This window comes from Pseudorasbora parva, chromosome 7, assembly GCF_024679245.1.
Source record: "Pseudorasbora parva isolate DD20220531a chromosome 7, ASM2467924v1, whole genome shotgun sequence".
NCBI classification, from domain to species: domain Eukaryota; kingdom Metazoa; phylum Chordata; class Actinopteri; order Cypriniformes; family Gobionidae; genus Pseudorasbora; species Pseudorasbora parva.
The window spans coordinates 29,062,459-29,075,565 of NC_090178.1; the positions used below are offsets into that span (position 1 = coordinate 29,062,459).

Consider the following 13,107-nt stretch of genomic DNA (forward strand, 5'->3'; position numbering starts at 1 on the left):
AGAGATCTACCTGTCCTGACCAGTTTATGCTTACGCCGTTTATGACATTACTCCGATAAAAGAAAACAGGTTACCACGTTTACATGACCATTGACCAATGTCCATTGTCGGCTTATTGGGCATAATCGGCTTAAGAACGTGCATATAAACGCGCCCATTGTAAACAATTCAAATACAGTTTTAAATATGTCTATTTAACTGTCGATTTGAAAAACAACATTCATTGTATTATTTTATTATAGCTTATTTATAAATTAAATAGTTATGCATTTTTATTTATTTGTGAGTTTGAAAACTGATTTATTTATTTGAAATTTTATTTGTAATTAATAAATTGACATTTTATTTGTTAGCGGCACTCCTAGTAATCTAGATACTTAAGTAAATCATTTAGGAGAAAAATACTGCTGTTGAGCTATATGTGAGTGATGTGCACAACCTTGTGGTGGTTTATGGGTAGGGTCATTCTGTCTGTCTGTCTGTGTGTCTGTGCATGTGTTACTCACGGTAACGGAGGCGCGCTAGAAAAGGGGGGAGTCCAGCCGGCCCCCTGGTAACTATAGAAGGGGGGCAAGGCCCCTCGCTGGGAGCCCGTGGCCGTCTGTCTACGTGCCTGATGAGAAGTGAAGGGGTCCTCGCTTTCGCTGTCGGAGTCCTCGTATTCCTCTGAATCGCTATGCCACCCAGTAAGAATTATGGAAGATAAAAAAGTGGAGAAAAAAAAACATAATGAAATAAGTATATGCTTTATGTGCTTATGTATGCATTTGCAAAAAACAAAGGCTTTAAAATAATTTACTGAAAAATCTCTCTTAAATACATACATGTAGATATTGTTAAGAAATAAAATAATCCCAGTCTAGTAGGTAATCCTTTAATCTGTCTCGCTCTTTGCCATTTCAGTAATCTATGCATCTGCCATCAACTGTCTGTGGAAAAGGAGTTTGTGCTCTGAATATAATTTTACTGCAATTAAGCACTGCAGCCACCTCTGATACTTAAAACAATTGGATTTGCCAACATCAGAGTGTACCAAGTCAGGCTGAATCAATAGTAAGTGACTGAGCTTTTCTGAACTAATGGTGATAGCGACATTAATACCATATCCAGATAAAAGGAGTGAAGTGCATTAAAGCACTAATGCCTTTAAGTTGAGATCATATTTCTGTCATCTGTGCACTGATGATAAGAGCGGTTGTTAGTGTTTATGCTGTTACCACAGTCCCATTTAAGTCAAACTGTGCTGGAGTTGAGCGGCCCACCTCCATTAAGGTTCGGCTTCATTTTCAGATTCTCAATGAGCATTAATATCTATATTTACATTACACATGCATACACATTAACACAACATATGCTATGCATTCCTCAGTCTTTGAATTCTGAAATATTTTTTGTTTGTAATTTTTTTCTGTATAAAAAAATGAGCACACTCATCAGGCACCTTCTGACTTCATAAACACAGTGGGGAGCAAAAAGTCTAAGTTCACCTTCAAAATCTGGCTCTATTTAAAACTGCAAACACAGTCTTTTAGGATTTAAAAAAATAAGCTCATGCATTAAAGCGGGGATTTCCAAACGGGGGTTTGTGATTGGAATTTGATAAAGCAAATAATTAATTCAGTCGTGTAAATGTAAAATTAAACAAGAAATCAATAATAATAATAATAATTAAAAAAATATATATTTGATTTGTTTACCTTGATGTCATGTGACCAATAGCTGACATCATAATAAAATATAATAATAATAATAATAATAATAATAATAGCTAAAAAAATAGTTTGGGAATCCCTGAATTAAATCAAAAGGTGGATATACCAAATACAGGAAAATTAATATTAATTATTTTGTAAACTTTTCACTTAAATTGTTTTAATAGAATTTATGATTTTTTTCCCTTAATAAAAAGACTTAAAAAGACTAAATTAAAAAGACATATATATGATATAGGCTATACTAATAAAAAGGCTCAATAGCAACACTACTTGTTTTATGTAGCTCATCCATCTTAAAATTGTCGGTATGAATATAATTTAAAACGCTATTTCTGAAAATAACAGCAGATGGGATGTTAGACGGGTTGGATCGATGAAGTTCACCTAACCTGTGGAAACTCCTCCAGGCTCCAGGGAGAGAGCAAAGAATAGCTGTGAACGCCAACGCGGAGAGAAACGAGTACAGGGAAAGATAGAGCAACCCCTCCATCCCATCATAGCACAGGCCTTTCAGAGAGTCGACATAATCCTGAGAGAGTGACATGAAAACAGGGAGGACATTGAGACAGTTTGCTTTAATATACAGACATGCAGCTCATCAACCTCGTTTGCGGAGTATTAGATTCTCACTTGCAGTCGGGCTGAGGTGGAAAACAGGTTGCTATGGTTACCTTGTTCAGCCCTCGACAGTTGAGAAGTGCTACCAGCTGGTGGAAGTTGCCCTCGGTGGTGTTGAGGATCTGCTGTACCTCCCTGAGTGACTTCTACAAGGGAAAATATCGGAGTAGCTAAGCAGCATGTTGCAATCCACTTTACTTTACAGCTGCTATTGATCTTTCCTGTCTATCATACTGGCAATGAAAGCAGTGTTAACATACCTCTGCCTTTGGAAACCGTGAGAGGGCGTCTCTCTCCAGACTGGAAAGGTGAGAGTGGATGCTGGAAAGCGCTCTCTGGGACTGGGTCAGTATCTTATGCCCGTTCAACAAACAGAATTTTGCTGATTTAACAGAATTTCACAAGCTAAAACCTGTAAGTGCATTTTAATGCACATTCTGGTGGAGAGGCATGATTCACGCCACATGCATTTTAGCCTCTTTATGAAGAAGAAAATACTCAAATGGCTTTCATGAAACGATATAATAATTTCCATTGGCTAAAACACAATTGTATCATTTAAAGACTGTATTAAAGGAAATATTCAATACAGTAAATCAACTCAGCAGGTCTATTCCACAGTCAGTTTGATACTGGTCTTTCGTTTTCATATTGATATTGTTATTGCACATTTCCTTCATGACATCAAATTCCTTTCTTCATTCATCAGTCCCTCCAAAAACACTGTCAGTCTAGGTCTTGATTACAAAATCTTGATTATAAAGTCATAATCCTCTTTATTCTGTTCATCCCCACCGTGACATAAATGGCATTGCTTTTTAATCTTAATCCATGCTTTGTGACATCATAATAATTCCTTATACTTGGGGAATTCTGCCTCGTGATATCATCAGCATTCTATTTTTTTACCGCTTTAGTAATCTCTATGACATCATTGTCATGTAACAAGATTGCGCACCTGTTGAAAAGGGCTGTTCATTTTCCTGGTGCAGGTTAGGTAATAATCCAGGATGTCTATTTAGAGAAAAGAGAGAGCGAGGAAAATAAAAAGATACAATGCGTGGGTAAGACTGTGTATGCGTCAGAGATGAAAGCAGATGGACAGTTAGCTCTGTTCCAAAACTTAGTGAGTTGCAGCTGCCTTCTAAGTGGCCGTTCACACAGAAGAATTTTTCCATTGTTTTCTATGTTTACATTAACTAAGCAGACACGCTTGAGAGCGATATTTCTGCATGCCTATAAAAATATGCGTTTACAATTACCATGGCTTGATGAATTCTCACGATTTTGCATTCCACTGTACTGCTTTTTGATGTCAACATGAACTAGACAGACATGTTTGACTAAGGTATTTTGCAGACAGCTAAAAATATGCACGGTGTTCCATTGTTTTCTATGTCAAAATGAACTCGATGGACATTCTTTCAGCATTAATATTTACCGCTGTTTGACAAAATTTTGTGATTTCGCATTTTACTATTCCGCTGTGCAGTTTTTTGACCATTTTTTCATTATCAGTATGAACTAGACAGACATGTTTGAATAAGATATTTTGCAGACACACTGTAAAAAATTATTTTAAAAAAAAGTTACCTGGTTGCCTTAAAATTTTGAGTTCATTGAAATTAAAATTTTTAGTTAATACAATGAACATTTTTAGAGATTCGACAACCTTTATTAAAATATTATTAAAAGATTTTGTAAGCATATTGGGTAATTGTGTGTGTTTTATTTCTGATGACGCAGTGAAACATGCCAAATCGCGCTATTTTCATGATTTATCAAATTTTTTATGTGGTTCAGATACAATAATAGTTTGAGTTTGATCAACTCATTGTATCAACTCAAATTTTTAATTTCAGTAAACTCAAAATTTTGAGGCAACCAGGTTTCTTACTTTTTTAAGTTAAACCAACAAAAACCAACACATTTTTTTTACAGTGCAGCTAAAAATATGCATTCATATTTCCCGTTGCTTAACGTATTTTTTAGGATTTTGCATTCCATTCTGCCTTTTGATTGTTATCAATGTCAACATGAACTACACAGACATGTTTGACATATTTTAGCAGGCAGGCTAAAAATATGTGTTTACATTTACTGTTGTTTAACACATTTTCGCAAGCAAAATCCAGTCATTTCATTGGGAATCCACGGGATCAGGATTTGACGCATTAACCTACAGAAAGCTTAGCTTGAAAGTAACTTCTGTGTGAGTGGCGCTTTGTGAATCGCTACACCTTTGACAACAGACTATTAGCCTTTTTTAGTCATAATTTAGTTAAAAATTTGCTAATGACACACCTTGTGCCTTTTTGAACAGCCTTCACGTTGGGACTGTAACTGACAACCTACAATGCTGTCTATGTAGGCAGCTCAATAAGTTTTGAAACAGAGCAGCTGCGTATGAAAGAGCTTTACAGCACCTGTGCTTGTCCTAGAGTTGAAGTGAGTGGAGTTAAGCACAAATGTGTTTGGGTCAAAGCAAAAATCACTCAGGGCCTGAGAGAGAAAAAGAGAGAGGGAGAAAAAAAAGAGCAAGAAAGGGAATTGAGCAAAATCATATACAGAAGAGAGATGTTAACTGCGTGACACAGTGACCAAGTGACATACTTCCCTCAGTCTCTCTCGTCCCACTGCTCTGACTGCTATTGATCAACAGTATTCACTGACATATATGCACATCCTCTTTTTCTTCTCATCCCTCGAGCGGTTTTCCAATTGTCCATCTTTCCTCTCAGCGCTGTCTGTCTTTTTAACACGCACTTGCTCTCGCTCATGGAATGCGAGTAATTAATCAAAGTGAATAGCACTCAGTATTATCAAGAGCTTCACAAGAAGACTAAAGAGGGTCAGGAGAAAGAGAGAGAGCGATTGAGAGAGGAAAGAAAAACAGTATGTGTGTGCGTATGTATTATAAAGGGGAACGCTAGGCAATTGTTCCTGTTGGCTGGATCTGGACAATGAAACTCTTGTTTTGAAGGCCAGCAACTGCCATCTCGCCCTGTCACTTCTTTCTTTCTTTCTTTCTTTCTTTCTTTCTTTCTTTCTTTCTTTCTTTCTTTCTTTCTTTCTTTCTTTCTTTCTTTCTTTCTTTTGCATCATCGGTATTGCCTTTTTGAGGTTCTTAGTGGTTAGCCGTAATATTCATCTTCACACAACCTTTCAAATGTCTGGGCTTGGTGAATGTTTTAATTTTAGTTTCAAAATAAGTGTTTAAGTATTACAATTTAAAATAACTATTTTATGTTTAAAAATGTCATTTATTTCTGTCATGGCACAGCTGAATTTTCAGCATCATTACTCCAGTCTTCAGTGTCACATGATCTTTCAGAAATCATTCTGACTTGCTGATTTGGGGCCCAAGAAACATTTATTACTATCAAAGTTGAAAACAGAGTTTCAGTTCAATGTTTTTGTGGAAAATAAATATTTTGTAACAATATAAATGCCTTTCATGCCCCTTTTGTTCAATGTAATGCCTTCTTGCTAAAAAAAAAAAATTAACTTATTACCCTAAATTCCCTTACTTACCATTTTGAACTGTGTAAAATTTGTAATTTTACATTAATATTATATACATTTGCAGCTGTATCATACAAATGAATAGTTAAAAAATAATACATAGTGATTTATTGATTTTTGTGTTTCTCACAGTGGACATGCACCTACGATGACAATTTCAGACCCCTCCATGATTTCTAAGTGGGAGAACTTGCAAAATAGCAGGGTGTTCAAATACTTATTTTCCTCACTGTATTTTATAAGTCCAGCTGACCATTACTGCTGTATTCCTCTCAGAAACATGCAGCACACTCACTCTATCACTCTCTTCTTTTTTGTTGTTGCTTCTATTGCTATTTAAAATCTCTTATGCTCATCTTTAAAACACAGCATCCATTTTTTTTAACAAAGAAAAAGACATTCAGATTCACACACATTGAAGCTTTAATCTCTGCCCTATTTTCCTCCCTTTTTGGGATTGTGCCATGACTGCTGAGTTCCCAGAGTGGAAAACCTTTTTCATTATAACACACTCTATTCCTCTCTCCCTCTTTCATAAGCAGACAATAAGTGACTGCATCTTGGCTGGTGTGACCTTTTAAAACTTAAAAAGTCACACACACAGAGCTTTGGCTGGATTTTTCAGCGAATACAAATGTCTCCGCAAAGCGAGCTGACACACACTCATTCACACACAGATGGCGGTATTCTGTGCTGGATGTCCGCTTGCGGAGAGCTGTTGTTTTTCTGTCGGGCTAGACGTTGCTTGAATACTCACCACCACTGTGGCCGTCTCCAGGCCGAGAGAACCCCAACTCAGAAACAGAGCCAACCAGGCCAGCACTGTCATCCTGCAAATGCACACACACACACACACATAGACATTTTCACCATCTGCCTCTCTGTGCCTGAGTGGGTGTCAGTAAGCAAAAATAAAATGTTCTATCTTAAGGAATTCAGATACATAATACACATAATAAAACATTACTGTGAACGTTTATGTTCTTTGCAAATTATGCAGAATTTTTTGCATATCAAATCTACTAAACACTAATACAAAGCAGGTCAATAATGAGTGTAACTCACAGAATAAGTAGCCAGCGGGCCTGTTTGGCTAATCCCAGAAGAATAAAGAAACACACCACCAGATCCAGTAAAAGCAGCAGCACGTACGACAGCCACCTAAACAATAGACACAGATGAGACATTTTCAGAACATCTTCAATGCCTTTCAGTATACCTTTCAAAATTAGTGCCTTTCAGACAACATACACACACGTTTGCCACACCTGCCAATGACAAATCAACTGGAAACAGAATACTAGAAACTAAATGAATGTGGTATTATTTTCTTTTTTTTTCTTATAATTTATTAATTCCTCATATTTTACATACATATAGGTTTGGGGTCAGTAAGGTTTTTTTTCCAGCAAGGATGCATTTACCTGACCAAAAGTGACAGGAAATATATTTATGTTACAAATCATATTTCAAATAAATGCTGTTCATTTGAGCTTTTGTACTCTATTTACCAAAGAAATCTGGCTAAAAAATGTTTCACAGATGTTCACAAAATGTTTTTTGTGGGACAAAATATGGTGCACATCTGTTTCCAACATTGATAATAATAAGAAATGTTTCTTGAGCACAAAATCATCATATTAGAATGATTTCTAAAAGGATCATGCGACACTGAAGACTGGAGTAAAGATGCTGAATATTCAGCTTTGCATCACAGGAATAAATTATATTTAAAAACAATGAAACTAGAAAACAGAAAAAACTTTTCATTATATTTCACAACATTACTGTTTTGCTGTATTTTGATCAAATAAATGCAACATTGGTCAGCATAAGAGAATTATTTCAAGACCATTAAAAAGTCTTACTGATCCCAAACTTCAGAGGGGAAGAATATAATTTTACATTTACATTTTTCAATATATCAGTTTTAAAGGATAATATGGAAAAATAGAATTGTCTTTGCTCTTTTACAATAAAGATGTTTTATGTACAGTGAGTTTAACCTAGCCTGACGTGGTCATGGTCATTTCTAGTCAGAATAAGAGTCTGATACTGCTCCATTGGGCTTTGATTATGGGGCGTATTTCAACCGAACCAGGAAAGACCTCAATTGAATTGACCTACAACCAATCAGAACTACAGACGCTAAAGTCATAATAACTCCTCTACGGATCAATTCCAGACCGAACTTCCCGACCTAAAAATGTTGTGGGCGGGGTTAAATTCGACTGGCATCCAGGCTAAGTTTAACCATCAACATCTATGAAAACTACGGTTTAAACATCTTGACTTAGAGTACAATTCTTCAAAAGCATAGAATATGGCCCTTTTAAGCATATTGTACTCTGATATACTTTTATCAACAGAATATCAACATTTATCAACACCGAACACCCAAATCTGGACATTGTAACTCCTTAACTGTATATTAGTACATCTGGTTTTGATATCTCCTCACCTGTAGTCTTCATTCACCATGAGGATGTTAGCTGCCCAGCCTGGGGAGAAGGGCGCAGGAATGCTGTTGGCGGATGGACTGAGAGTGGGGGCTACAGAAGGTGGGGCCGGGGTAAGTGCTCCTACTATGCTTTCGCTTCCATTCGCCCTGTAAAATCCATCAGCGATGGGGATCAGACCTCTTCCCAGAGTCAGGTTGGAGAGGAGAGACATGACCCGCTCTGAAAGACGCCTGCAGGAGCGTGTGGGCACAAGTGCCGGCTTATGTCCTCCGAACACATCCTCCAAAGAGGTCAAGGGTCCTGAGACAGACTGCTGCAGCCCGGCCACCGTGTCTGAAACCTGGCCATGAAAGAGGAGAAGATTATCGTAAAAACTTTACTTTGAATGTCATGACCTCAATGCATTTGCACGAAGATCTGATTTAGAAACATACCATCTTAAATACAGGGTAACACTTTACAGTAAGGTCCCATTAGTTGACGTTAGTTAGCGCATTTACTAACATTAAAGGGATAGTTCACCCAGAAATGAAAAGTCTTTCATTAATTCATCACACTTATGTTGTTCCAAACCCGTAATGCCTTCTTTCATCTTTGCAAACACAAATGAAGATATATTTTGATGAAATCTGAGAGCTTTCTGTCCCCCCGTGGAGAGTTATGCAGCTGAAACTTTGACGCTTCAAGAAGTTCATAAAGAAATCGTAAAACTAATTCAACTAATCAAAACTAATAACTAAATTCAATCTGTTCATCATATAAAGTGACAGTCTGTTCAGAAAATTTGGACTAACCTGCTCAATTCATGGATTTGTTTTAAGATCTTTTTATGAACTTTTGTCAAAGTGTCAGTTGCGTTGCTGACAATGGAGGGACAGAAATTGTTACATTTTTTATTTAAAAAAAACCCAGATTTTATTGAAAATATCTTAATTTGTAATCTGAAGATTAACGTTTTACGGGTTTGGAACAACATGAGGGTGAGTAAATGATGAAAGAATTAGTTTTCCCTTTAACAATGAGCAATACAGTCACAGTGTTTATCAATCTTTGTTAAAGCTGGCATGGTATGGAAGTTGTGATAGTCTATTGTGATTTATATACAAGTGGGGTGGCAGTGGCTCAGTGATTCATGTAGATTGTCTATAAACCAGAAGTTTGGTGGTTCAATCCCCGGTTCCACTAGCCTAGAAATCTAGACGCACCCTAGCGGCAGCAAATCTAATCTGCCCACGAGTGTCGTCTAGCAACTCTCAATACCTTTCTGAGCTGTAAACGCCTAACTCTTGTCGGGCCAATCACATCGTGTATAGAGTTTGTGGGCGGGGCCATAACGACAACAGCCGAGATGCGTTTGCATGCTTCTAGTAAACACAGAAACTGGCGAATGGCGGCCTTTCGAATCAGCTTTGACTGACAAATATGGACTTTTCCGTTATTTGTGAGAAAACACTTCCCTGCCAAACTTTTGCCGAAATTTTCCGGGTTTCCGTGTTTTCACTGTTAGACGCTAAGGGGTGCTATTACGCATCTTCTGAATGAGTACAGAATCTCCTAAAAAAAAATACACAGGCAAAAAAGATTCAAAAAAGCAAGCGACCATATGTAAGCAGATGCACTGCAAATGTAAAATCAAGTGATTATCAACATTAAACATCATATTGATCAAAACTGCCTAATGTTACTGAATAAAATGTGGGCCCAGGACAAGCTCCAGGACTGTGCAAACATTAGGGGGGTTGATGGACTTGATCTACTCCATCTGTGTTTGACCATCTCTCTAAATCTGATCTGGATGTAGTCTTTGACAAAAAACGTGATTTTCTATACTTTTTGTTCAAAATGTAGCTTTTTTTTTAGGTGTTATTAAAAAAAGGAATGTATGAAGCTTTTTGATGTTTAAAAGGAGTGGGTCTGCTCTTTCTTTTGAAATAATATCATGCTCAGATATTCATACAATAAAATATTTTATGGGCCATTAAATTTTTATGAAAATGATTGAAAACTCTGGCGGTGGCTGGCAAGTTAAAAAAAAATGCTGGCAGGGAAAGAGTTAATGTTAGTTAACTGTTTATTTCAAGATCAGGTCCATATTATCGAAACGTTTGATTTTAAAGATGTTGATATTAACATAATCTAATAGTACTAAATGGTTTAAATGGTCTTTGTTAGTTTATGTAGCTAACAAATAGAACCGTATTGTAATGTGTTATCAAGAAAAGTGTAGTGGAAAATATGTGTGAGAGATAAAGTAGGAATGAATGGAGAGGGTCTTATACAGTAAAAGTAAAATAGGTCATTAATCAGATTGACACACATTCATCGATTGACCATATGAGCAACCAGCCAAATCAATACCCAGAGTGGATTTTACCTCACCCAAATACATTCAAGCACTCTCTGAATTCCCCTGTTCACGTATTGCAATCTCAGTGTAATAAAATCGCACAGTGTGTTTGCTGAACATCCTTGATTTCCTTTGGTCCCCTGGTGCTTCAAAAGGAGATTGATGGAATAAGCTTTTGTGTATGTATAAGCGCGTGCGTGTGTGTGTCTGTGTGCATGTGTGTGTGTGCATTTCTGTTCTCACCAAAAGATCGATGGAAGCCAGCGTGTAATTGGCAGTGAGCAAGGATGAGGTCAACTGATACATCCCATCGTTCGCCTCACTGTTGCCGTAGAAACCAATGCCTATGGCAACACTACAAAAAGCAGAAATATGAATAAGGAAACAAGGAGAGGAGACAAAGAAAGAGAAAGTGACAGGGAGGAAAGAGCATAAATAGAGAATTTAAATAGAATAAGAGAAAACCAAATGAGACATTTTTAATCTAGTTACATGTACTGTATACCCATTAAAAGTTTGGTGTCGGTAAGATTATTAAATGTTTTTGAAAGTCTATTATGCTCACTAAGGCTGCATTTATTTGAACAGTAATACATTACATTTTTGTAAAATATCATTACAATGTAAATAACTGTTTTCTGTTTGAAATATAATTTATTCCTGTGATGGTAAAGCTGAATTTTCAGCATCATTACTTCAGTGTTACATGATCCTTCAAAAATCATTTTAATATGATGATTTGGTGCTCAAGAATTTTTAATTTTATTTTATTATATTGTTGAAAACAAGTGTGCTAGTATAAATTAAGCAAATATTTTAAATATCATAAGATTTGCCTAATATATATTAATATTAATATTTTCTAACATGTCAATTTAGTCCAAATTAATTGCATCCTTGGTGAATTCTGACTATAAACATTTAAATGATATTGTACATATTAAACGGTTATCATGCAAACAAACTAAAAAAGAGCACTGGAATCCAAACCATCAACACTGAAAATCCACTCATTTACATATCTATTTCACATTCAGATATTCAGATTAATTCTTGGGCCAGATGCTTGTCCAATCCTTTCCAACCTGCCAAAAATAGCACAGCCCAAATCTCTCGCTGTTTGACCCAGATTAAGCCAAAGAAAGCAGAATGTTTACGTGTTTGACACAGTAATTAATATTGCAATGCGAGCAGTAAGGTGTTTATATGTCTATATGCAGTCCTCACTGTAAATCAGCATGTAGCTTTTGAATCCCTCAGAAAAAGAGGTCAACAAGGATGGGAAGGGGGTGATGTCATAGGGGCGGGCCTGCAGGCGGAACACGTGCCACATCAGAACGTTTGCATCATGAAATCACGCAGAGAGCAAACCAAACCAACTCTTATACAGATACAATGATAACTCACAAAAGCATTAATACATCATGCTGATGGTTCAGATCAATGAGGCATGAAAAAACATTGGGTTTCATATTCATATTCATCATAGGTATGTTAAATGCTCTGATGTGTGAAAGCACAACATGGCACAAGTTAAGTACAGTAGGGAACATTTCTCTTTTTCACTCATTAGTACTTTCCCACAGGGACTGAATGGATGATGTCAGGTGATAAATGTCATCTGAACTTGAAATGATGCAAATTATTTGATCAAGAAGACACAGATGATGTCATCAAAGTCTAGTTGTTGTGCATCGAAAATATCAAAACTCAATATACAGACATTATGGGGCATTTTTTATGCCAGCGTGTAATTGGACTAGTATAAGACTTAATAATTCTATTGTAGATGTGGCCACACAAAATTTTGGGCATGGAAAATTAAATGATGTCACATTTAGTTTTTTAAATATATTTAATAAAATTGTAAATATACTGTATTATTTAAATGTTGTCTCTTAAAAAAGAAAACATATATATATATATATATATATATATATATATATATATATATATATATAAATATATATATATATATATATATATATATATATATATATATATATATATATATATATATATATATATATATATATATATATATACAAGTAAATAAGAGTGTGATATGATATGGCTCTATGTCAGCTGATATAGATTCATATCACAAGTGATATTGCTTTTATACAACAGTTTGACAGCATAAGCATGTAAATAAAATGTAACTGTGTGTCTTTAAAACCCCTTTTTTGTGCGGAACTACTTCTTTCAGCCACAAATTCAAATCTCAAGTTGACAGTTTAACAGTTACTGTTACTAATTGAAAAATGTCCCTTTTAGTAAGAGTTGCTTGAAGGAACTCTTAAAACTACATTCCGTGACATTATTTGTAAAATTATAGTGGGTTTGCTCGTCTGCCATTGACGCTCGCTGTGAGAACGGCTGCCAGACTAGATCCAGCAAAAATAAGGGGAGTGATACAGGTGTGAAATGTTTTTTGTGT

The 13,107-nt window shown here is 36.0% G+C and overlaps 1 protein-coding gene across 2 annotated transcripts in view; it reads right to left on the reverse strand.

Annotated features, from left to right (window-relative positions):
* Positions 1 to 13,107, reverse strand: part of ttyh1 (tweety family member 1) — a 30,242-nt gene that overhangs the window by 4,673 nt on the left and 12,462 nt on the right. The window contains exons 4-13 of one of the 2 annotated variants that reach the window (XM_067448988.1): positions 10,911 to 11,022; positions 8,320 to 8,660; positions 6,924 to 7,019; positions 6,616 to 6,688; positions 4,760 to 4,835; positions 3,292 to 3,347; positions 2,594 to 2,686; positions 2,387 to 2,479; positions 2,105 to 2,244; positions 507 to 674 (exon numbers count right to left, since the gene is read on the reverse strand). In XM_067448988.1, coding sequence (XP_067305089.1) covers positions 507 to 674; positions 2,105 to 2,244; positions 2,387 to 2,479; positions 2,594 to 2,686; positions 3,292 to 3,347; positions 4,760 to 4,835; positions 6,616 to 6,688; positions 6,924 to 7,019; positions 8,320 to 8,660; positions 10,911 to 11,022 — 1,248 coding nt within the window. The remainder of the gene's footprint in view (positions 1 to 506; positions 675 to 2,104; positions 2,245 to 2,386; positions 2,480 to 2,593; positions 2,687 to 3,291; positions 3,348 to 4,759; positions 4,836 to 6,615; positions 6,689 to 6,923; positions 7,020 to 8,319; positions 8,661 to 10,910; positions 11,023 to 13,107) is intronic. The other variant, XM_067448989.1, reaches the window with a different exon arrangement.